Below are 26,748 nucleotides of genomic sequence, written 5' to 3'. Positions count from 1 at the left end.
GGTCATCGTTGGTGAGTCACCGGCGGACTTTTCTGTCTTATAACTTCTCGTCAAACAGACAAATCCCAGCACACAAAAAAACCTACGCACACAACTATTTCCCATCTTGGCCCAGTTTTCACCATAACCTGAGGCTGATGAAGGTATGCAGGTCATTAAGGTCTGGTCAGACCACATCAGTAACAGAGCTAACGTGATTGCTAACAATAATGACTGCACAGCAGGGAGTCCACGTATACAGTCTTCTGAGTCACATGGGCTTCTGGGAAACATGGTGCATTTAAAAGTCAACAGATGTAGTGGCTGGGTGTGCTTTTTAGTGCGGACCTGTTTGTTCGTGTCTCGTAAACTGTAAACAGTTCCGAGGGGGGTGCAATTCTATTCAAGGAATTTCAAGGAAAGCCTATTATCTGTTTATCGCCATTGAATGCGTCATTTTTCCTGTTGGGCAGTTACAGTCCACCTGATGATTGTGATGAGCTCGAATCGCAAAGACCTGGCCTCATCGCCTGTAGCAGCAGACAGGGAAAAAAAGTTGGGAAAAAAGGCACATTTTGGCACATTATTGTTTTCGTGCTACAGTACAGACAAAAGAATCAGACATGTACATTCATGTAAGTACGACTGCTTTGTTGGAATGTGTGTCAGGTAGTGCTACAGCCACTTAGCATCAAGTAGAATGTTTTAACGTAATGGATGTTGTAAGATGAGTACTGCATTATAGGGAGACTTTTGCATGACTTAGGTTCCTACCATTCCACAGAAAGAGCTCCCTAGAGATCGCGCCGTCCGACATGACACACACCGACTCTCTGTCTTCTGACCCATTGACACACATATCAGGAGAGGTTGCCTTTCTCAGCTCATGGCGGAAGGAAACAGACCAGGAAATGCCAAAGAATTATGGGAGCCAAGTCTCATAGGAGAAAATCGATCCGTAGACAGCAGATAGATTTACAGATAGCTGTGCCCTGTCTGACCTCCCCACATCCCTCTTTAAGATGATCGCGTGTGTGTGTGCGCGCATAAAAGCGGCCATATAAAGCAAACTTTCCTTCCTCAGACAGTTTTTTTCCCTTTGTGGCATCGGCCTTTTCTGACACAGACAAACATATACAAAGATATAACCGCAGACATGCAAATGATGTGTGTAGTGTTTAGACATCTTAAAGAGAGAGTCAGAAGAAATCATCCCATGTGGGAATTCTTTCAGCGGTCCCATTGATGGATGACCAAGCATCACCGAGGCTTTGAAGGCAAAAAAGGATAAATATTGGAATCCTCAGAGGTGTGCCGGTTTCTTCTTTCTCGCCCACTCTTCTCTGGACACACTTGATCATCAATCCTATTTGTATATTTAAGAGATGGATTTGTCGTTCCCAAAAGTGTGCCAGGTAGAGCAGCTTATATATTGGAGTGGGGTTACTGTGTTTTTCCATCTTGCTAGGTTAGCATTCCAGTGTTTCACACATACAAACACACACAGACCTGATTAACGAAGTATGCAGAAGTGTTGTGAAACTTCTGCAGCCTTTCTTTGACTGCCTGTTTGTTTAAGGCCTTTCTTGTCAGCCTCCTGTGTCCATGTGTGTTCATACGGCTCGGCTGTAATCAGGACAGGCTTGTGATTTGCAGACGGTTTGCGTTGAGGTTTGGGATCCAGCTGTGAGCACGGCAGCGGGATCTTCACAGCCATGTTTACACCAGCAGCTGCACTTTTATACACATGCACAGACCCCTTAATCTCGTCTCTTCTCTGTTCTCTGCTCTCCTCCCTTTCCTCTCCTCTCCCCAGTAGTGCCACCTGTCTCTTCTCTAGGCAAGCCTCGAGGCCATAACCGAGCTGCTTACTCTGTAAATTCTCTCATCAACACTAATTAAAACACACACATTCCACCGCACAGACTTTTTATGAGTGCAGAGCGTCTTTATACATGCACAGAAGAATATGGCTCGAAGTGCGTGTGTGTCTGTTTGCATTAACTGCCCACATATGCACAGTCCTGATAATACAGCCTGGCTCTTACAGCCGCAATTCATCACTTGATTCATCTATGTTTGTGTCTCAGATCATTAGATATTAACTATGTCCACTTGCATACACACACGAGCAATGAACTCTTGAAGAACTGGCTTTAAATCTTACCAAATATGGTCATAATTACATGAACAGGAATAAGTGTTATGGTTTTATTGGATAGGCAGCAAAGACTAAACATACAGTCCAGGTTTTTTTTGGTTTTTTGGGGGGTTTTTTTAACTCAGTGACAAATTAGTTCTAGAAATATTTGTTAATGCAAATGGAACTGCATTATAAAACATTTAAGACAGAGTCTTCATGAAAGCTACCAACATCATTTAGTGTGTAGCAATGTAGCAGTACAGTAGTTTCATCAACTACTTGGTGTATCATAGTAATTGTACCTTCTTCAATGACAGGCGTCCGCTCTGTAACTGTTGCATTGGACCTTGCCCCACCCAGTCACACCTGCTGGTGTCAACACCCGAGGTCAAGGAGGGCTGTACGCCTCAACCTGGCCTTTAACTGCTCTAACCACCAGTCTGGTTTCTGTCTGAGCCCTCCTCCGTCCCCCACTCGTCATCTTTATCTCTTTCCCTCTCACCAGGGTGTCAACGTTCTCACCTTATCTAAGTAGCTCTTCTCCAATTTAAGCTAATTGCTAACCTCTTTAATACTAGCCACATCCTCTCCTGTGATCCTGACTCGCTCGTTTCCTTAGTCATTAGGCCTCAGCTCCTTATCTCAGCTGCGGTGTCCTAAGGCAGTGGACTACTGTAACACCGTCTCCCTCCCGTCGTCACAGCTTACTCAGGCCCCCCCACCCCACCCCTTTCCTGCCATGGCTGTCTCTCATTTAACAAGGAATGCTGCAGGATTTTGGATTAGAAATGTGTGCATGACTTTGCCCCCCCCCTCTCCATTCCCCCCCAAGGGAAGTATCTGCAGTTAAGGAACTAAAGCTGTGCCTGTCAATGTATCTGCACCCACTCTGTCTCTGTCTTTCGCTGAGACAGCTGAACTCACTGGAGTTCGAGTGATTGTTAACGTTAGTCAGCTCGGGCTGTTATCTCTATCCAAGGGAATGAGCTTGGCAGGATGACAGCCTCTTCCACAAACACTCACAGATGCGCACAGACACAAACAAAGCACACAGAGCCTTACTTAGCCCTTCACAGACATACATACTTTGGTGTAATTTTAATCAATGACATTCAAAATGAGTCTGCTTCACCCGGGCCAGAACGCCTGTGGCCATGAGCTACATAAAACACTCACTAACTGTTCTTACTAGAATTCGTCTAATCCAATTAAAAGATAATCTGCAAAATAGTCGACAATTTGACAGACTTACAATATTTTCATCAGGCACTCCAACTCACCCAATTTATGACCTGTCAAGTTTTGTTAGCAGCGGTGCTTTTATCATCTTTGACAGCTTTCAACATGCTTTCCCCTCATCCAAGAATTGTTACACCTCATCTTCCTGTGAACTCCTTCACATTTTGGAGAAACAAATAAGCAGTGTTGCCTGATGTTTGTGTGTTATGATGATGCATTCTAAACTTCTTTATCTCCTTTTTTTCTACAGACTCAAAGCAGAATGAAGCTGATAGCAGATAACTATGAGGAAGATCACATGCATCTCCAACATCATCCCCATCACTCTCACCACTTGCATCCAGCAAACATGCATCATCGAAGTCTGCCAAGAGGGCCCCCCCATGCCAACCACCGACCCCCTATCGACCAGGTCAGCATAAATGTGCATGCGCACACATTGACAGACTCCCACAAACACCGACAAGTTTAACGCTTGGGCTGGTTTACACATGTTTATATGTTGTGGGCTCTCCTCTTCAAGCTTCTAAAGTTGATCCAATTTTTATATTTATCATATCCACTGCCAGTCAGTTGTGGTTGTACTCAGCAGCAAAATTTCCCCTCACACTTCTCCTCTGTCTCTTCTCCTTCAACTCCATAACTTCCTGCCAAGTCAGAGTTATCCATATCAACGAGATAAGGAGCCTGAAGGGGAAATCTGCCAAATGAGTGTTTTTGATCGATGGGATTTCTGTGTGAGATTAGTTTATACATCATTCATCTTTTATATGAGCTACTTCTCTCTGTCTGAGGATCATATCCAGACTGCCCCGAAGACAAACTTAATGTGTCTGTGAACACATCTGAGTAGAACAAACTGTTGTTGTAATCAGCACAATCAGTGCCTGTGTATTGAGTGTGCATGCATCCAAGAGTGCATACAGTAGGCATGTGCATGCCTGTACTCGTGTGTGTGTGTGTGTGTGTGTGTGTGTGTGTGTGTGTGTGTGTGTGTGTGTGTGTGTGTGTGTGTGTGTGTGTAAATGCTCATGGAGATAACACCTGAGTTTCTGTTGGTAAGATGTACCTAGATGAAATCACAAAAGGGAGATATCAATCTTCAAAGACAAGCAGATGTGATTTCATGCTCTTTCCATTAGCAGATGAAAGCTCCCGGGTATTTGATTGCAAAATTAACTCATCAAAACTTTTGTTGTAAGGGGGGATTCCAAACTGTAAAGACAAAGTTTGTGTGCGTGTGTATGTGTGGGGGGTTTAGGTTTAATACCAGGGGGTTTCCCCCTGTGTCTCAATTTCCACATCTGTTCTATTTGATATGCATAAAACATGTTCTCTAGACTTTATAAATGTCTCTAAAACTGTTATCTAAATAGTGGAGGGGGATCCCCTGTCCTGCATATTATACCTCCCAAAACACACGCATGCATACAGGCACACAGTCATATTCATGCATCACCCCACACATACCTCGGCAAAGTGGAAGAGGACAGAGGAGCTGGTTTTAATATTATGTTAGCCCTTCACGCCTGTGGAAATACTCTACTTTTGATCCTTAAAAGAATGTGAGGGTCTGTGGTTGATAGACATCCATATGCACCCATATTTCACCTTAAAACTGCAGTTATACTGTATAGTATGATAGGATGTCTTTATGTGGGCATCCTTATTTAAGCTATAGAATGAATCCTCACTTATTTAAAAGAAGAAAAACCTTTGTGGCATTTGTTTTGGTAGATGAAAGTTTATAGTAGGGAAGGACATTATATTGGACATAGCTGAAGTGTTTAAAGTATAATGTAAACCAACAGGGACTTATTTCAAACTCAGTCATGTGGTTTGGGTTGTGTTTAGTTCTGTTTTTTCTTGCTGATATTATATCATATTAATTTTATAAAGCTTTCAATTCCCTGCATTGTTTGAAAGTTTGCCAGAATACTTGCTGCCACATTAGACCTCACACTAAACTGTAAGCTGAAGGGGCTCAAATTTTAGTCTCACATAATACTCTCCTTTACTTTGCTATTATGAAAAAAACACCTCAATATGGCTTTCCAGCCCTGTTTTACTGCAGCAGTGTTTATAGTGTTTGACATTTGAAACAGTAGCTTTCTGAAAGTGATAATTCAACTTCTCAAGTTGGCCTGAAAAAGCTCTGCAAAGAGTGTTATTAGGGTTGCTTGGAAATCTTGTTAAGAATGTGCGGAATAACAAAATAACTCATAAATCTTGGCCGATTGGCTTGCTAATACTTGCTATTAAAGTTGAAATTCTATGTCTATAAAATGGAACTGTGATGGCTCACTTTAAATGCAACATTTGGGAGAAATTGAAAATCAAAAAGGATTTACAAGAGGGCAAAAATAGAGCTACAGGTAGTTCAGATAAAAATGTCAACAACTTTGCACATTTGCAAATATGTATATTAAGGTAAGTCGACTAACAGTTTGCATATATGTCCTTATCAAAGAGGTGTCCCAAGCTACAGCCAAACTCATTTGGATTTCGCCAGCTTTTCTCTGTTACTCTCCCTCATGTGTCAGCAACAACAGCCGACTGCTGAGGTCAGCCAATCACCTTGGGACTTTTCTGATATCTGATCTTTGACCTTATAGGGAAGCTTGGCAGAGGTCACGGGAAGGCCTCAAAAGCGTGTTTATGTCTTTGCGTCTGTGGGTGCATGCGTGCACACTGCCCGGGTGAGCCCTTTGCGCTGAGACTGTTTTCCTTCCAAACACAGGACTTCACATCTGCTTTGATCTCCCTCTTTCAAATAATTGATCACTTGACTTGTTTGTTTGCTTTTTCGACCTTTTTTTCCCATCTCTTATAATCCCTAATTCATCACCCCTTATCTTCCTTCATCTATTTTTTTACGAATGTCTTTGCCACTCAAAAATGTATTTTTAAGTTCTAAAATAAATTACATACATTTTCAATCAATACATTTTCCTCTCATCCACATTCATTCTCTCCATGCCTCCTTGCCTTTCCGCTTCCTTCCTGCAGTTGCTTCTCTCCCTCCCTTTTAAAATTTAAATGTAATATCCGACAGCAGCTGAGCTTGTGATTTGGTATTCTACCTTTCCCACTCGATGATTGATCATCATGATGAAAATGTAACAAAGAGGGTCTGTATTCACCCTGTAGACGACAATGCTTTCCAGGATCAAGTTAGTGCCAAGAATTACAAGATAGTGATCATATATAGGTTTTCTCAGAGACAAACATGTACATATTGCATGCACATTTAACTTGTATTTTAGTGGCAAAAAGCACTTTTGCAAACACTAAAGTGCACAAACAAACACAAGCTCATCCTCAAAGTTTTCCAAGCAGCCACACAACTATTTTAAAGCTTAATTCTTCAGTAAGTGGGTCCATCCCAATCCTCAAACTCCTCTCCCTGTTCCCTACTTTCTTTATCCGTGATGGACTTGACAACAGGTGAATACTAATCTTAGGAGACAAGATCAGGAAGTGGATTTAGTCTCTTCTAAAGCACCCCAGGTCTGCATCTCAGCATGGAGTGTGTGCAAGTTTGACGATCATGTTGTGTTCATGTTGTTCTCGTTTAGCTATACCAGCACCGCTGCCAGATACTTGGCAGCAGCCTCAGAAGGAAATAGAAAACAGCCATAAAGTGTTTATCAGAGGCAAAATTATACAACCTTTTCTTCTGGATTGTTGTTCTTTTTCTAAGCTTTAACATGCTGTCTGTTTCATGTTTATTAGATGTAGCACATGGAATTTGGCCTGTGTGTGTGTGTGTGTGGGTGTGTGGGTGTGTGGGTGTGTGTGTGTGTAACCTGGCAGAATGAGTGGTTAAAGGTCTGGCTCTGTTTACAGGGCCTGTCACAGCAATTCACTGCACATTAGCCTTTAGCATATAGCATGTTCCATTGAAATGCTATTATATATATAGCTTAGCTGTTTAGGTGTAGCCTACTGAGTTTACTGAGCCTGTCAAAACCACTCAGGCCAACCAAAGCCACTGTGGGGTGCAGCCAAAGCCCCTTGTGCCTTTTAGGTCTTGTGTAGTGTAGGCTCTACTCTGCCCGAGCCTTAGTTTAGCATTACGCAGACAAGGGCTTGGCTGCCGGCTCATGCTAACCATTGTAATGTTAGTGTCTGAGTGAATTAGCTTTCCCATTAGCAAGGCTCTTGTCTGCACTTTTTCAGCGTTAAGGAATCCCCTTGTGTGTTCAGTTATTGGCATCTAACAATTACACTGAGGAAAGCTATTCATGATATCATCGAGGTTTTCTGAATGAGGAACACGGAGAGGACTGTTTTGATTAAAAGCTGTAGGGGGTTAGGAGGACTGTAAGATTAGTCAATGAGAATTGTAAATTCTTGTAGTAACATAATGGAGGAATTTGATTTAGTGTGCATTGGTCTCCACTGAAGGTCCCTGAATGCAACATTCACCCGATGTCAACACAGTGTTGACATCGGGTCAGACTTGCAGCCTACTTATTTGGGGAGCTCTGGCCATCATGTTGAAGCCTGTCTAATATTTTCTCACTTCCAAAGTAATATGGTCCTGAAAGCAGATGATCAGTGCACTCTCAAAAAACAGTACTGTTGTGCCTTAACCACTGGACGGGAGTTAAAGTTGTTCTCAGAAGAAGACAGGCTACTTGCTTCTATACACAAGCTTTTTTTGTTTTTGTTTTTTATTTATTTTATTTTTTTACATACAGTATCATCATAAACTGAGTGTTAATGGATGTTAAAGGTGACTTCTTTCTCTTGTACTTCTCTCACAGGATGACGAAGAGGGAATATGGGCATGATGACCATCGTGTTGAAAACCCTTTACTCATGTGTCCACAGTGAGTTTCTCTTTCACTACTTTAGTTGCATTACTCCGTTTATTTTTGAGTTAATATACTCTAGATTTTTAATGATCTTCTGCACAAAAGGCTTTCTCAGCAGGCTTGAGTAACCATTAGGCGGGAACATTGATGGTACCACAATAACCACAGTATTACCCAACTCTGACAGAAGAGAGTGTAATAGAACCCGGCTTCTTTTCCCATTGCTTATGAATTTCAGTCAACTAAAGAGCCTCAGTTTATTCAGGGGTTTATGGCTGCCTGTCTGTGAAGTGCTCACATGCAGGTTTTGCAGTGTGCTGTGTGTGCACTCTGTGGCTATATAGGTAACTGTGTGGAATTAAGCCTTTATACACCAGCAGCCTAAAGCCAGCGTTCCATGGCCCTTGGGTGATAAAAACGACATAGTGAGAAAAACCAGAGATGGACTAGTCTGTCTCTCCGTGCCCCTTTTTTTTTCATTTGTAGTAAACTGTTACAGCGCTACCCCACCCTGTTTTGTGCCAGTGTGTGGGGTAGTTAATTAAAACACAACACAGAACAGTCATGAAGTCTGTTTTTTTTTTTTTTAGGCTGCAAGCTGAAAAAGCATAAAGTGAAGAATGTAGAGTCATAAAGGATAATTCCTGTTTTGGGAGTTTTATATCGAAGCCCCCCATAGACTCAGGATGCCTTTGAACGCAGACTTGCAGAAAAAAAGTTCTCTGCAGGGTGGGTTATGGTTTTCTTAGAGCAAATACATCTGTGTGTAAAACAAACAGGGACAAAGAAAGATTTATAAATGTACAAGTTGGGAGTGAGGGATAAAGATGGGAAAAGGGGGATGGGGACATTTGCATGGATTTATGTGAGAACTAGGGCAAAAACCAGGCAACATGGCACAGTCATAGTTTCCAGTTTATCTCATTCTTTTCTCCGAGTAATCCACAGGTGGACCATCACAAGCAGATTCTGTCTCTAACCTCAATGATTTAGTAGTTGTGCACTTTGCCTCAGTGCTGCTTGCGGGATTAAAAGTCCTATAGATTGTATGAGCAAACAATTTGTCTTCCTGCAGTACAAAGCTTTAGTGCATTTAGCTATGATGTTTATGTGTGCATTTGCAAGACTGTATATGTGTGTGTGTGTGTGCTCGTGCAAGACAGCGTTGTTAAGCTATACAGTGCCGGAGCAGCCCACATAGCCTATAATCCAGTCCATGTGTGCAGAGAATGCAGCAGTGTCAGGATTCACCGTAATGAAACAGACCACACTGCCCCCTCTCTTTCCATCTCTCGCTCTCTTTCCATCTCTCCATCTTTTTTCCATAACTCCCTGTCTTTCCACCTCTCCACAGATTTCAGCTTCCCCCCTACTCTAACGAATACTCCTGCAAGGTAAACCTATAACTGAGCCTGTCGCTAGCCTACTGCTTGGCTATCTCCGATCAGATATCCTGACTGTGTGTATACGCGTGTGTGTGTGTTTGTGTGTGTGTGTGTGTATGCATGCATGTGTGTGTGTATGCATGTGTGTATTAGTGCTTATTATCCCATTCTAATACAATAAGCCCGGCACATTAGCCTTTAGCGCAGAGTGGTGTTGTGGCTAGCGATATCAGTGCTGCTCATCTATCCACTGCTGTTATTCTGGCGGTGCACACTGGGAGTGCAGCTAACATGTATTAGCCATCCTCTATGTGAGAACAGATGGGAGCCATTTAGCGGTGTGTAGCTACAGCGCAATAAGGCCAGACCTAATCCCCATATCCTGTCCCTGAGTGAGCCTTCCCTAATATGAGCGAACAGAGATGACAGCACCGATAGACAAATAGCCGAGGATCTGTGTGCTTGTGTGGGTCTCAGGCCCTTGCAGACCTTTATGTTAGCTCTCGGTGGTGATTGGTAATTCTTATGACTAACCTTGACTCCAAGTTTAAAGCTACATTTTGAATTCCACACAAACCAAAGTGCTGAGTTTTAGTTGGCAAGTTCTGAACGCCTGAGCATCCAGGTGTGGATTTGTGTTTGTTAGCTATGGTTTTGTCTAAAAGGACTCAGGGCTCTGATTGGCTTGTTGCGGTTGTGTTTGTCCTGCTGTTGATTACAGAGGTTTTGTTTACCCTCTTGGCCTCTCAGACCCCTCCTAATGAAATAAGAATGCCCTTTTGGACAGGGAGCACAAGAGAAAGGAGGCTGGAGGAAAAAGTGAGGGAGAACATGGGGCCAAAAGAGTGAAGCAAAGTGGGGGAAGAGGTTTTCTGGAAACATTATGCTTTTATCCCACCGTGAAGTTATTTGTACTGAATGAAGCAAAAAGAAGCTGAGAGGTTTTCCAAGTGGGGACAGAAATATGTTTGTGTGTGTGCAGGAAGGAGAGAGGCCTTGTTCAGGTTAAAACAAGTCAAAAAGATGGCTTTCATTTGCCCATGCTCTGTTTTCCCTGAATACAGTGTTTGTATACATTGTGTATGTCAGTAAGTTCTCACTTGTGTGTGTTCTGGTTTTAAGTAAATAAAAGTTTGGTTAGAAACAGAATCTGAACAACAGATTTTCAAAATCAATCACTGTCAATTAGGGATGGGTACGAGTACTAGAGCACCTGCGTACAAAGATTTTTTTAGGCTTAAATAGTTCCACTCAGTGCTCTCTGGGTATTGGTCGAAGACTCCTAAACCCAATTTGGTTTTTTTAAACACAACTTTAACCCTGTGAACAACAAACATTAGCTTTATTCATTTTATTTATATATTTTTTTGAACTGGGCAAATACATTCAAAATACTTTATTGTGAAAAGTGTCCTCTCTTCAATACAAAAAATGGTTATTATTCCTAAAAAATGTCTCTTTTACTGTAAAAGTGTTTGAGTTAGCCAGTCTGCATGGTACACATGCACATGAGTGCACCCTGTAAGTGAATCCTCATCCTCCTTTCAGCCAGAAAAAAAAAAAAAATAAAATAAAATAAAACAAAATATTTCTGATAACAAATTTACAGTCGTCTACAAAAAAAAATTTCTGTATAAAGTTTGAAAAAGTTGTTGCATGTGTGTGTATCTCTGTAAACTGTCTGCACTTACAGCGTTTGGTGTGTGAGTCAGGCAAAACAACACATTTTTTCTCACACATTAATGTTTCATAACTTCATTTAAATGAATGAATTCTGACAGAGGGTTTGATGCACTTGCACAATGTACTTGTACTCGTTGTGCAAAAAAGTGGTATCAGTGCCTCTCTACCAAATAGAGACTAACACAAACCAAAGTGCACCAAAGCAAACTAAGCCATGTTGCTCCTAGAGAACAAGTATAATTCCTATTTGAACCAATGTCCAAAAAAGTTCTAGCAGTGTGTTAACATAGGGGGACATACATGTTTGTGTGTTCATTTGGATAATGTTTGGGCGTGTGTGTATTCCTCATGTGTGTAGCCATGTTGCGCAGTATGTCTTTGGTGACCAGTGAACTGCAGCTTGAAGGTCAGTAGAGGCGTCTGACCGAGGCCATCCCTCAGCCAGCTGTCAGTGTCATCAGTCTGCCAGGCCAAAGGTGGTTCCACCAAGTTGAACATGAGTGGAGAGAAGTCAATAACTCTGCAGCACCTGAGAAACAACATCTGGGTGTGCTGTGTGTTGTATCCATTTTGTCCATACTGAAACAACATCGGAATTATTTTCCAAATGAGCCCTCTCCTTTAGGAGGTGCAGAGTTTGTCTGTTAACAAGAATCATCAGACATTGATGCTGTAGTTATACAGGAAGCAAAAAAACAATGTTAAATTCTTAAACATGATACAAAAGTAAAGGTGCATCGTTAATACATATTCAGAGATCTGTACAACCAGAAATGTAGCAGCAAATGTCTCAGAGCAAGGGTATGAAGCAATAGACAGACTGGACCCAGAGACTCTTCATCATCCTCAGTCGAAAGAGGATGGGAGGGGGGGGGAGAGATTCCAGGGAAGACAGAAGAAAACAGAAAAGACAGTCCATTTTGAAGAGCAGACAGGCTTAATCATGTTTTTTTTCTGTGGTTTTCTTGATGTTGTGTGCAGGAGAAGACACTTAGACACCTGATGTGTAGATCATAAGACAGTTTGTCTGAGTAAGCTCTCCTTTTTCACACCCACTACACACTCATTACACACGCAGAGACATGGCCACACACATGCTCGTGCAAACCTTCAAATGTGCAGGTGCATACTCCAATATTAACGTTTTTGTCATTTTAGTTCTGTGATTGCAGGTAAACCCCTATTCATACTATAAGTGCCTGTCCATGCAGTGAAAATATGAAGTTCCTTTCCCTCGTCCAGGCCAAACAAGTGAGACTAAAAAAAGCAACATTGACTGATGGGCCCAGACATTATCCCTGCTCATGCTGTCCAGTACCCTAAAGTTATAAAAAGCACTTTTTAAAATGTGTTTGTCTTTAATATTAGTCAATATAAGTTCCATTTGTGTTTAAGTACTGACTTTTTGGCTGCACTTTGAGTTGAATGTGATCTCTATCCTTCCATTTTTTAGCATTGAGTCAACTGTGTTTCTTGCTGAAGATTTATAAATTATGCAGTCTTGTTGTCATTCTCATTCAACAAATCACATCATAGCCTCTCTCTTGTTTTACTAAACACTGCTGAGTACTCTGACCTCACTTGCTTTTTAAAGGATTACTATAATGTGGTGGTTTAGTGTTCTCAAGAGTCGGTCGCTGTTATTGGGGTTCTCTGTCAAAGTGCACAAACATGTTTGCAAGACGACAATAAGCACTTACTTTTCTTTCATGTGTATGTAATTGAAATGGCGCTATAGGGCTTTCTCATTTATCATCACTAATTCGGTGGATCAGAGAAGCTCAAACTCAAAACATGCTGCATGTAACAATAACCCTAAAAAAGGCTTATCCTGATTGACTGGGAATTTACATGCAAATTTAAAGGGCATAGAATTGTGATTATTTTTTAAGGAGGGTATTATTGAACTGCAGCTTTGCTTGTAGGGATGGAATGTTGCTGGGGGTTTTTTCCAGCGTTTTCTTCTAAGTAAAAACATGTCTCTGATCTTTTTTTAATTCTGTCTCTGCCCATTTTTGTGATCAACCAAAGAAAAAGAAGTAAACCAGTGCATATCCAAATTGTTTCAACTTTGTATATTAAGTATGGGTGGCTCTGGCTCAATTGGTGGAGTCCGTCACCTCTCATTCGGAAGGTTTGGGGTTCAATCCCCAGCTACATGACCGATATGTCCTTGGGCAAGTCACTTTCCCCCGAGTTGCTCCCTTTGCTGCGTCAGCAGTGTTTTAATGTGAATGAATGGGATTAGTAACTTCTCTTTACACAGCCATCACTGTGTGTGTCGTGTGGTGTAAAAGTGCAGTCAGAAAACTAGAAAAGCACTGCACAAGCTCAAGTTTATTTACTTTTTTAACTGTTGTACCTAACGCTTGATTTTTTTTTTATCAATATGAAATCAGGGTCTTCAAATTCAAAGTCAAAATGTAAGTAGGTTCAGATAAAAGAGAGTCCACCTTTAAGACTATAAACTAAAATGCATCTACCGAAGAGCCTCATCCTCCCTCTCTCTGTCTGAACATGCCAGGTGTGATTCAGTCTGAGTCTGTAAACTCCTCTCTGGTCTGCTCTCTCTGCTGAAACAGCCAGCCAACACTCATAAATCAGTACACCTCAAGCTGTCTCTAGTTTTCACTCTTTTCTCCCTCATTTTGAAAGCCTCTTGTCTAGAGGGAGCAGATGTGTTTGGGGTATCTTTTTTTTGTGTGTTCTTGTGAATGCAACGTCTCAGAAACGCCTGGGGGGAATCTAACATAGTCCAGCCTTGGACACATTGTCAGTATATAGAAAACATAAATGAACATTAACTCCAACTCGACTGATTTGGGTTAACTTGAAAAACGGGGAAATTCTTGTTTTTAACTGTTTTACTCGTTATCACTTATCCCCATCACTTCTTCCAATTTCACAAGATATAGTATTCCTGGGGCTGAGAACAAGTTTAGATTAGCAATGATGTGTAAAATGAGAAACACAGATCTAAACATTGCGGTGAAGCTGGGAGATGTTGAGGTCAAAAATGGGAAAATAATTGCATCGATTAAATATCTTTGGCGAGATCTTACTGTGAGCCAGCTGTGTGTATGCGTGTGTGTGTGTGTGTGTGTAAAAGAAATATTTAAAAAAAAAAAAAAGAAAGAGAGAATGGCAGGATTATGAGGATGTTTTGTGAGCTTATTGAGATGGCAGCACACAAAAGTCTTTCCCTCAGGAGAAACTCACACCTGGGGAGCCACTTATGAATGTTTGTGTCTTTGTGGGTGTGCGTGCGTGTGCGGAGAGTAAACTCTCGGTGGGATGCTCTGGAGGTCAGATCTCGCGTTCAACCTGGATTACAACCCAAAGAGAATGTCTGAACATCAACAAAGAGGCACAGGTGAAGGGAGATATAGGGATTTAAAGACAGAAGAGAAGGGAATCGTGGAATTTTGACTTTAAACCTGTTATTTTCCTCTGACTTCCTGTACTTGCCTCTCTCTCTCCCTCTCTCTCTCTCTTTCTCTCTTTCTAAGAAACACACACACTAAAAGCCCTAAAAATACCACACAGCCTCCAATTTTGGGAAAGTCCTGTGTTTGTAACATGTAGACCCACCCTTTACCTGTCAATCACTGCACTGAGGCATGTTCAGAGTACTCACACCTGTTGACTTTACAATATGTGACACTTGATCAAGCTGATATCATATTATTCACTTAAAGGGCGTCACACCCTGCAACATACAGCACTTGCGATGTCTTGACTCAAGCACCACTGCACACACTCTCTCTCTTTCCCTTACACAGACTTTCTGTACATACACCTTAATCGCCTAATAGAAAGCAAACATTTATGATCAAGATTGACACCCACGGAAACGCTGTGGCAGAGCAATAACACTAAATGTATTTTAATAAGTAATAGCAGAAGAAGTTTGACTATTTTCTTTCCCTCTGCTCGAAATGCCATAGCTGCTATCGGACATTGTAGAATTGTAGAGGAAAACTAACAGGAATTTACCTGTTTCCTCTCGCTGAAAGTTATCCTGGTGCAGAGTCAGCGGAGAGGCTTCATAGCTTTGGCTATCGCTGAGCTACTGTAACAACATCAACAACCTTCGGACTGCCACTCAACATTAAGGGTTGACCACTAATTAGGCCTCGTATAACAGTAGGCTGCAGTTTATTTCTCACGCTAGCCCAACACTTTCCCAAAGGTCGTCCACGTCTAGAGAGCTCGTAAAACGTGAGATGTGCTGTGTTGCCATTCATCAAAACAGCAACACTTTCTCCACTTATTGATGCCCTGCAGTCTAATTAGTTATGAAAGCTGTCTTTTCCTCGTAAGAGGAGCTGCTGACATTCTATATCACCGACCTATTCAAACCTGCATAACGTTTGTTGAACTTAAGCGTCAAATCTCAAAATGGGTCACAAGGCTTTTGCTGCAGGGTACCCTTATGACATGGGTAGTAAAATGTTTTAAAGCCCCTGAGTCTTAGGGCTACAGAATAAACTTCTCATTTGGGCCCCTTTCTGAAAAAAAAAAAGTGTGTAAGCCCCTGGTCTGAACGAAAGTTAGCCCAACACAGCTCAGCTTGTTGGGCTGAGTACTTTCAGCCAGGTTGTGTTTTTCAGTGAAACCTTAGAAATGGATGCCAGAAAGGCCTCTCTCTCTCTCTCTTTCTCTCTCTCTCTCTCTCTCTCTCTCTCTCTCTCTCTCTCTCTCTCTCTCTCTCTCTCTCTCTCTCTCTCTCTCTCTCTCTCTCTCTCCCCTCTCTCTCTCTCTCTCTCTCTTACACTCTCTGTCTCTTTTTCTGTCACTAGATCAGCTCAGACAAGCAGATTAGTGCTGTAGCTGCTCTGTCTGTCCCTCACAGCTTACTGTATGTCACTGCTATAATCCCTGTCAGCAAACCAATGGGTCAGGCTACTTTACAACCGTGTCTTTCCCATACATGTATGCACTTGCACTCACATGCACACTAAGATATGACATACACATGTGCAGTGAAACACACTCTTCCTTTTTTTTTTTCTTATCTGGGCCTGTGGAAAAGCCACACTTGTACGATGACATTCAGCACAGGATTAAAGCCCATGTAAGACCCTCCTCAGTTTACAATGTTGCTGCCAAGAGGGGATCTATACAACCACTCTCATGCAGGCCTGGACACACTGGCATGGACACTACATACACACACACACACACACACACACACACACATGCATACTGTAGAAAGGTGAGCGGAGACTTGTATGTGTGCACGTACACCTGCATGAAATCTCTGCACCCTCGTGCACACTCTGGACCTCTGGAAGTCCTTCACCCCAAAAACAGAGGGAGACACACATTTAAGCAGCATACTATGCACTATACCACACACACATAGACTCTCTCTCTCTCTCTCTCTCTCTCGCTCTCTCTCTCCCTGACATTCTTTTGTCCCAAATTCTCCACAATCCTACTTGCTCTTCTCCCTTGTTTGCATCAGTGTTGCCAATATGCACAAAGCAAAACAGTGAAAGGAGGGGGTTGAGACTGAGAGGAGATTGGATGCAGAAATTGCATTCAGGCCAGACATAGTCAGGACCTCAGATGTTGCTGTGTATCTGGGTCATTTTGTGTGTACGTGACTTTTTTTTGGTGTGTGTACCTCCAAGGGTAAGTCAGTTGGGTCTGGGGAGGATTGTCATTGGTATGCACACTAGTCTGCAATCCTCTTGTTGATTGGTTGTTTGTCCTCAGGCTTCCACTTTGGTGGTTGCTTTGAATCAGTGTGCATCTCTTCTGTCACTCCTTTCTCTGTTTGTCTTTTTCAATCTCCTTTTTCTCTCTCTCCATCTCTATTTCTCAGAGAGTGCTGCCTGTGTGTTCGGAGTAAATGTTGTTGACGTTCTAAAGCAGAACCAGCAGCGGGCTGCTTTGTGTTGCTGCCAGTCCCGCGAGGTTCAGAGTCGAGATGGTCCACATCATCCTGAGGTGCAAAGTGATCAAGACTCGTGGAGACTAACAGGGCTATGCTGTGTCTACACACTTGCGGTGGGAATCACCAGAGGCCCCACAATACGATATTATCGTGATACTTGAGTCACAATGCGATATTGCGATTTTAAACATTTTGCGATAGGCTAACGAATATGATACAATACATTGTAATTTACCTTTCTGACTGTATATTTTGTCCACAAAATTGAACTAAATCACAAACTGTTTGATCAAATAGACTGAGAATATACATTCTCAGAATATACATTCTCAGTCTTTATCTCACTTGGGTCTTTTTATTTTTACACAATGAGAGTCAAGCTCACAGACTGACCAACAATGTGATCAAAGTAATATCGCCACACAAAATATTGATTTTTTCCCCCACCTCTATTACACTCTCAAATATAAGGAAGCCGGCAGTCTCAGCCTCTCAAGAAAGTGTAGTTCTTTGTATAAGAGTTGCATTAAGGGTGTTATGGACTGTCTTCTTTCCCAGCATAGACATCATCATTACTTCTCATTTGAAATTCTTTATTATTGAGTTATTTGTGTTATGTTAGCGCTCTCTTATGTCTTGTCTTAACTTTATTGGTGCTTTTTGTTTGCATGAGAGGACTTATAAATGTAATGAAGATATTAACTCTTGACATCAGAACTCTCAGGGGAATTACATTAGCCTTCCTGTGAAAGCCAACCTGTCCTTTTAAAGCACTGCTATGACGCACCTGTAATTTAAACGATGTTGACCTGTACACCAGCTGGCAGAGGGTGGGAGAGAGCTAACGGAGAAAGAAGGACTTACTTCATTATTCTTTCTCACCAATCGCAGAGTAGAGCATGGCAGGATAAAAGCTAACACCAGTCATCAATAGGTGCCATTGTACTTTAGCTCAACTCTATTATCCTATGCAGGAGTGGCCTGACAGAGTGTGCATGCAGCAAGGCCTCAACCCTGCAGCTATAGGATTAGCTTCAGTGCTGGGTGGTCCTTCTCCTACTGATCTCAGAAAATTATCATAGTTTACTGTGCACTCTCTCTCTCTCTGTCTCTGTCAGGAAAATGAATCAGGTCAGGTCAGTCAGGTCTGTGTCTTAACATTGGAAGAGAATGGAGCTTGAGTTCAGGCTTGATCTGAATTTTATTAAATATTACTGTTTCTTTGAGAAATGGCAAGAGAAAAGCCTCGAGGTCAGAGAACGGGTCTTTAAGGTTGTTGGATTAAGTCTCCGTGTCTGGGTGAACGAGTTCTGAGCGTAACTGCTCGCAGTGCCAAGCTGTGGTTTTATTATTGCGTGGTCAGACCAGAGCTGGTGAAGCAAAATTTACATGGTTGCTGTGGCGAAGAGCGGGCGGGGCAGGAAATCGCATGGGCAGGGTTGCAAGTGCAAGCTAGCTAACATTAGCATTCCACAAGATGGAAAAGTTCCATGTTTTTATCCAGAAATTTTTATTGACCCTTCACTCGAGTTCAGTTCAAGCCAGTTGTGCGAAAATGAAAAGGCAAAACTTGTTTCCTTTTGTGTAACCGTCAAACCCACTCTCTCGCTCTCTCTCTCTCTCTCTCTCTCTCTTCATGAATGATTTAACTTGTCTGTAAAATCAATCAACGATAGGAAGTGAGTGTTATGTTTGATGAGTTTATTTAATGGCTTGAGTCCTTTGCCATACAGGGAAAAAGAGCTGATTCAAGGTTATGGTGCATTAAGAAATTCAGTGGAGAGATAAACAGTCAGATGCATATTCAATGTAATTAATAAGACTCATACTTACAAGAAGGTAGTAGAGTCATGGCCTTTAGACATTGTTTTTCTCCTTTTATCGCTTTCCTACTTTTCCTTTAATCTTTCCCTCTTGAGGGGTTCAGCTTTTTGTAATGAGGACAGGGCACTTCTGGCATTTTCCAGCTCCCACATATACATATGCAAACACACAAACACACGAAGAGGCCAAGCACATGTTCTCCATAACAGAAACCACCAAAGACAGACAGGTAGTGTGACAGGAGCGGAGCTGTCGGAGGCCTGGCGTTCTCCCCATCTGAAGGGATGGAAGCGGAGGACAATGTAAACACTCTGTCACACATATAAACAAGGCCTCGCTCAGGTTTCACTGCACAGTTAGAGAAAACTCACCCTGTCTTTTATAGAGAAAGTATTTGTGTAATTTGTTTACGTGAGATTCCATAGCCCTAATGGGGAAATGGCTTTTTGGGGATCACAATACACCTGAGTTCAATTTCACAAGCTCTCTCAGAGACAGATCGTAAAGATGGCATACCAGAGCGGACGCAATCTGTCTTTCTCTTCTGCGTCTCAATTTAATTTGTCAGCCCTCCTCTCTCTCTCTCTCTCTCTCTCTCTCTCCCTTCTCTGTCACATTCTTCTCTCTCCCCCTTCTGCTTATTCCTTCGCTCTCTGTTTTCACCCTCACTATGAACCCTGGCTTAGCCAAGTAATGATTCAACAAAAACTCAACAACAGGTGAGTCAGAGGCAATTCTTAATAATGAGTTTGACAGTGGTTTTCAATAAAATTATGTTTTACGACTGATAATGTAAGCTTGACGCTAGTCCAAGTATTTCTTAGCATATTTTTCAGATATATTTCAGAAGAAGTTGTGAACAGGAACCAAAATGTGACGCAAACCCCTAAGCCGTGAAATATGCTGTAGCTCAAATTAGCATGAGATACGAGCCAATAAATCTTTTCTGCTGGCATGGAAACACAACATATGTGCATTGGCATTATATGGGTCAAAGCACAAGAAAAACAAAAACCTTTTTTGGGAAAAAGACCAACAACTACTGCATTATAAAGCCTATATTGACAGTATTTATTGTTCTATTCTAATGATATTCTCAAGCCAACTATGTACAAACACACTCACTCACACACACATACAGTATATGTACGTGTTCACTCTGAGCCAGCTTAAACCTCCTGCTACTCCAAAGAGGCACCATGTGTTTAGCAGAATATTGTGCACTGCGGTGCGAATGAACTGAAGTGCAGGCCAGGGAACAAGACCCAAACATGTGTTTGCTTTGTTTGTTGCCTTCTAATTACATATACACATAGTTATTTCTCTCACACAGTGTCAAGTGTGTGTGTTTTTAAAGCTGTGTTTGTGTGCCTGTTTCCCTGGTGTAACGAAAACCTTTTGTGTCTGGAAGTGGTGTGTCTCACAGCAGGCATTCCATTCAGACTCACTCTGTTTGCTTGGGTAATAACTAGGCTGAGCAATTATTTGTTTGTGCGTTTGTTTGTCTGTGTGCACATATACGTTTGTCTGTGCATGTTCAAAGGGATAACTCCCCTTGCATTTCACACATTTACAGATAAAAGCATGCCTGGCCCTTTGAACTTTGACACAGACCATCCAAAAATGAAAGATTTTTTGTCTTTTTTACACAAAATCTGTCTTTTTTCCCCTTTTCCCCAATTCAATTTGAATGTTAAAAAAAAGGATTTCAATGTACGCCCTCTGTGCACCATTAAAGTCGTCAAACTCGCTCATACTGATAGGCCTCATTGATCTTTCTGTTTGAGTTTGAAATTGAACGCACATTCACACACCCCACCTAAGGAGAACATGTTTTCCCTTAATACCATGGGGTCCAATAATAGCCAGATCAGCTAAGCGGTTGCCAGATCAGAGTTGTTGCTGCCAACTGGTGAGTGCAACACCACAAAACAAACACACACACACACACACACACACACACACACACACACACACACACACACACACACACACACTGAGATTACAGGCCAACCGTTATCCCGTTATCAGTGATGTCAGCTGTTATGTCAGCTCAGTTAGTCGTACCTCTACCTCATCCTAGCACCACACACACACATTATCAGGAGATGCTCTGATGTCAGAGAGCAAGGGGAGAGACTGATTAAACTTCATATGTTTGGGATTGGGCAGAAAGAAGTTCAGAATTCTTTTCAAATGTTTGTGACGTGTGTGTAGTATATAGATGGTTTGGGTGTTTTGATACTCATGCTCCAAAATAACGTTAAGCAGATCCATGTTTGTATGCCTGCATGCATGGGGTCCACCTTTTTAGTACTTGAAAGTGTGTGTGTGTGTGTGTGTGTGTGTGTGTGTGTGTGTGTGTGTGTGTGTGTGTGTGTGTGGACTGAGGCAACATACCGTGACTTTATCATACCAAGGAAGAAACAGTATGAAAAACTGGTGAAAGATGTTTTGTGGACATTTCTCGGATTCCCTTTTTGGTGAGAGAAAAACAGGGAGAGATGAGAGGAAAAGCAGAAGAAAAGGGGGGCAAGAGAAACATGAAATGCAAAAGACATTTCTGCAGGTTTTAAACTTGGTTTCTGTTCAATAATCAGTGCTAGTCACCTTGTAGCCATTCTCTATCATGACGTTGTATTCCCAAACAGAGGAAGTGTTGCTTGATTTTCTATTTCTTTGTTACTAAAGTTTCTTTCTTTCTTTCTTTCTTTCTTTCTTTCTTTCTTTCTTTCTTTCTTTCTTTCTTTCTTTCTTTCTTTCTTTCTTTCTTTCTTTCTTTCTTTCTTTCTTTCTTTCTTTCTTTCTTTCTTTCTTTCTTTCTTTCTTTCTTTCTTTCCTATCACTCTCACTCCCCTATTTTCTATCTATGTTTCTCACACATGTATGCAGATGTTGGATAGTTGTTTGCTTTTCTTGCCAAGCAAAAATGCTTTCTTCTCTTTTTGGTGTTATGTGATGTGCGTGTGTGTCTGTGTGTGTGTGTGTGTGTGTGTGTGTGTGTGTGTGTGTGTGTGTGTGGGTGGGTGGGTGTGCGCCTGTGTGTATGTGCTTGCGCAGAGAGAAGGGAGAGCAAGTGCTAAACCTAGTTCCTTGCCTGAGTGCCGCTGCAAAGGCCCAGGTTGACAGAGAGGATTGAGAGTGTCATCCCCGGGATTAAGCGTAATGACAAAGATTGACAGACAAGACAACATTGCACACATGCACAGAAACATTCACACACAAGCACTTTAAGCGCACATGCCAAAATTTGAGCAAGCAATTATAGAGAGGTGTATCAAAGTGCTGCGATAAGCCTCCGTTTAAATGATTGTGAGGGGGCTGTTCCATCCTTGCCTGCACGTCTCTACAGGGAGGGAACAGGGATTAGCCCTCTGTACTTTCACTGTATCCTCTTTTTTCTTTAATGTCTCTTCCCACTATCAATCATTTATTATCCCAACTTTTGCAGGTCCTTATTGTGTGGTTTTATGTGACTCTGAGGATTGCACTCTCTGTTGCTTGTGGGCATTCATTTAGGCTTGTTGAGGATGATATGCAGTAAAATGGCATTATTTGTATATCACTTTTTTACTTTCTGATTAAAAAAAAAACAACAACTTTAAAATAAACAATTCTTGTGTGCTGTACAGAAATGGTTGCCCTGTAATAGTCAATCATCAGTGGAGAACGCAGTGAGGTGACTGGTATATTGTTCGTTGAATGTGCACCTCTGTTTATAAGCTGTATCCTGTACAGAGAGCAATACAGGAGTAAGGGTGCTTTACACTTTACAAACTGAGTCTCAGAATGACCCTTACATGTCTATCTGAATTTGGACCAAAAACAGTATAATCCACAGAAGTCAGATCAGCAGATTTGGTGATTTAAACTGCAAAAAAAAAAAAAAAAAAAACACTGCTTGAAGCAATGAAGAATCTGCATCTCTGCGGTGCTTCTTTTTGACTCTAACAGACACAGGTGTTTTTGAATTGAGCCATCGTTAACTTCTCTTTAGGTTACTCATCTTCCGGTGTTTATATTTAAAGAGGTTTTAATTTGGGTCAAGATTCTACACAGAGGTTTTCCTGACTTCAAAAAGAATCGACCAGAAAACCCAAAAAGTGAAGGACAATGACTATGAACGAACACATTTCTCTACAGTGCTTCGACATCTTTTCAATCTTGTCTATTTTTTATCTGTTTGTCATGGTTTTGTCTAAATCTTGGGCCCAACAAAACTTCAAAGAACCCATTTTCCTCAGAAGAGCTTGTCCACTTTTAATCTATAACTTCCAAGTGGCAGCTCGCAATCGTTCTCCAATCAGATAGCAGCTGATAAGTGTGGCATGTAGCTGTTAGCTTGGCACCCATCAGGCCCTCCTGGCCTAAATGCAGGCTTGTCGGCACAATGTTCACTCAAGGCTTTGCAAGATTCTTTGAGGGGGATGATCAGCTTTCATCTTATCACTTTGCACAGTGACACAGGCTTCAAAGAGAGCTGGTCATTTTTACTGGCACTGCACTATGCATGTGTGTGTGTGTGTGTGTGTGTGTGAATGTGTGCGTGTATATTAGTGTGTACCTTGTGCGTGTCTGTGTGAGCTATCGACACATTCCCAGAAAGCAGTTCCAGGCTCTAGGACTGTGTTTTTAATGATGGCAACAGTATGGCTTCAAAGAGCTGCAATCCAATCTTCATGTGCAGAAGTGCACACAAAACCCACACACACGCACGCACGCACACACACACACACACACACACACACACACACACACACTACTGCTGGTTGGAACCAACATGAGAGTTTGAGCTCATCTCATAGCCTGCTCTTGTAATTTGTCAGCTTCAGTCTAAACTTTTTCAGGTTGATAAGAGAGAAGAATGGATATCCAGAATGTCATCATCATAACAACAACAACAACAACAACAACAACCTGTTATATAGTTAAATGTTTAACATACTGTCCACCAGTTTCCCCATCTCAACTTTGACCTCCTCTGTCAAATGAGTTTTGACATTTTTCACCTCACATAAGTAAGGTCAGAGACATCAAAGTGTTTGTCTATCTGTGTGCTCACGGTGAAATTAAATGCATTGTGTGTTCATTCTGAAGTCAGATTAAATGACAGAGCTATTGTGCAAATTGTTGGAACTAAATGAAACAAAACTTAAAACTGGACTGGACATCATTCCACTTGATATTGCAATCATTTGTAACAGTCTGCTCTCACACACTGGATTGTTGCTGTCAGCAGAAGAATGTCTCCTTCCAAAAGGCATATTCCCAAAATAAGAGATAAAAATTCTAGGTCTCATTTCCAGATTGATGCTGATAACTTTCTGCCACAGTGCCGCAGTCTTTGAGGAACTTGGAACAAGAACATTTCTGACAGTTACAAGACTTTTATGAAAGCTCTGGAAGGCTTTTCCTCTGTTTGGAAACATGAGATAGTCCCAGGCCTGGAACTGACCCTCAAACCTTTGGTTGGAAATCCTTCATGCTTTCAGGTTTACGAGTGTGCATATGTTTGACTTTGGATGTTTTAATGTGTGTGTGTGTGTGTGTGTGTGTTCAAACACATGCTTAGCTGTGTGCCTCTTGTGCCTTTGAGGTGTGTTAAGGTGTGTTTCTCTCTTTGATGTTTGGCATTGGCTTTATAAAGGGGTTGGTTAAAGGCATGCATTTTTTTTTGAAGTGTTGGTGCATGTGTGTGTCTGTGTGTCGGCCAGCAGAGTGGATGTGGTTCACCTTGCACCGGCCACCTGTAAGCCATCAACAGAAATTAGCCTCTTTACTCTTGATGGGTTGCAGAACGCAGAAGGAACGGGCGGTGAGAGTGTTGTGGGGGAATGTTGGAGAGGTGTGTATGTGTGTTTTCTGTATTCGGTGGTTAATATTTGGACTTCAAAACTACACTCTGTATAGTTAGGAAGGGGAGACAAGGTATACACTATACAATGGAACCATTTGTTTCTCATGCGTCTTCATTGTCTGGGGATTTGTGTTTGTGTGTGTCTGTGTGTGTGTCTGTGTGTGTGTGTGTGACTGTGTGTGTGTGTGTGTGTGTTTGCGTATATTGTAGTTTTTTTTAGCTGTGGTATTCCGGTGGGAATCCCAATCCTACTCCAGAGTTTTTCTCCTACTCTACTAAACACACACAACCGGGACTCATTATACTCTGTAAACAAATAAGTCATTAATATCAGCCTGCAGGCTCCACATACACAAATTTAAATACATAAACATGTGTACATACCAAGAACCACGCCCATTCCCACCGTGCCAGAGGTTCCTATTGGCTGTGGGGGATCGGGGACTATTAAGACTAATGATGTGGTCCTTGTGTTCCTACTTCCTGTCTTTTGCTGGAGCACTTGTGGTCCTGATTACGCTCCACAATCCAGTCCCCTTGCACAGGACACTTTTACTCTGACACACACACACACACACACACACACACACACACACACACACACACACATACACACACACACACACACAGACAGGATAGATTTAGTATAACCTGTGTAACTCTTCTCAGACTTGATATGATTGACCAGGAGCACTGGAAACACTGAGCATCTGTGTTTACTTCTCTTTTTTCTTTTCTCTCTCAGTTTCTCTGTCTGTTTCTGGTTTTTCTGCCTGCCCTTGTTCTATGGCCAGGAGGTTGTTTGGTGTGATGAGGGGCTGACTGGTCCCCTTGTATTTTACTTACTGCTCTGCAGCCCAGCCCTGGCACCAAACATCACAGCTGCACTATTGATCAGAAGGTTTGTTCGCTCTATATAGAGTAACACAAACAGGGACTTTTTTCAATTGTAAAATCCATACAGATTAAAAGTCAAATGCAGGACAGAGGAAAATGACTCTTTGTGGAGATCCAGCTGTTAAAGAAGCATAACAGTGGTTTGGTATGTTTTATACCAGAAACTCAAAAGCACACTTTTTACATCTAAGCAAAATGCAATTCACAATTTTAAAGTTCTCCAATCCTTTGTTAAGATATTTCATACGTGCACTCCTGACAAATTCTCGATAATCTGACAGCCTGCGATTGAAATCTTTCTGTGTTGCTCTTGCTCACATCACATCTCCCAAAGTGGGAGGTTTTCCCTGTTGGACCGAGAAGATGGGGCATTAGGCAGAGTTTCACACTACGACACCTTTTGCCTTAACGTCAATACTATGTTCATTTAGACCTATTCAAGAACAGAGTATGAAGCATCTTCATCCGTATAAGCCTCTGCATACACACATCCACTCACCTTCTTGCAGAAAGGCGGATGGCTAAAACAAAGTCTGCAGAAATCGGATCTTTGTGTTAACAACTGCAGCTCACCTTGAAATTATTACGACACTCTTAGGAGTTTGATGCGTGAGGGAAAAGTGCATGTGCAAAGAAGCTATTAGATAAGGTAATTTATTATATTTGCAAGTCTATTTTATTTTTGCAATGTGTACAGAAAGCGATTGTATTAAAAACTCTTCCAGTTTTGAAATTCAAGGATGCTCTAAGATATCAGCACGGGTGAGCAAACATTTCTTTTATTGGAAGGAACAGTCAACTTTGTTTGACCATTATGCAGTCTCTTTGTGAGACGATTATTGGTCCTGAGTATAATTTTCTGACAGCATCCCACATGAATTCAAAGTTTGTTTGCAGCTGGCTTTTTGTTGTTGGTCTCATCTTGAATGCATAACCAGTTAGGATTTTCAAAATGTATCCAGCTGCATTACGATCATCAACAAAAGAAAATGAATACATATTGCTCGCAGATG

The 26,748-nt window shown here is 41.7% G+C and overlaps 1 protein-coding gene across 16 annotated transcripts in view; it reads left to right on the top strand.

Annotated features, from left to right (window-relative positions):
• LOC306833597 (ERC protein 2-like) overlaps nucleotides 1-26,748 on the top strand; it is a 141,293-nt gene that overhangs the window by 99,227 nt on the left and 15,318 nt on the right. For all 16 annotated transcript variants that reach the window (XM_079358958.1, XM_079358957.1, XM_079358959.1 and 13 more), the window contains 2 exons: nucleotides 3,612-3,773; nucleotides 8,134-8,199. In XM_079358958.1, coding sequence (XP_079215084.1) covers nucleotides 3,612-3,773; nucleotides 8,134-8,160 — 189 coding nt within the window. In that variant the 3' untranslated portion in view covers nucleotides 8,161-8,199. The remainder of the gene's footprint in view (nucleotides 1-3,611; nucleotides 3,774-8,133; nucleotides 8,200-26,748) is intronic.

Source organism: Symphodus melops (genome assembly GCF_947650265.1).
Source record: "Symphodus melops genome assembly, chromosome: 13".
In the NCBI taxonomy this organism is placed as follows: Eukaryota; Metazoa; Chordata; class Actinopteri; order Labriformes; family Labridae; genus Symphodus; species Symphodus melops.
The sequence above is the reverse complement of the archived record's forward strand: the minus strand, read 5'-3'. Positions and strand labels throughout refer to the sequence as shown.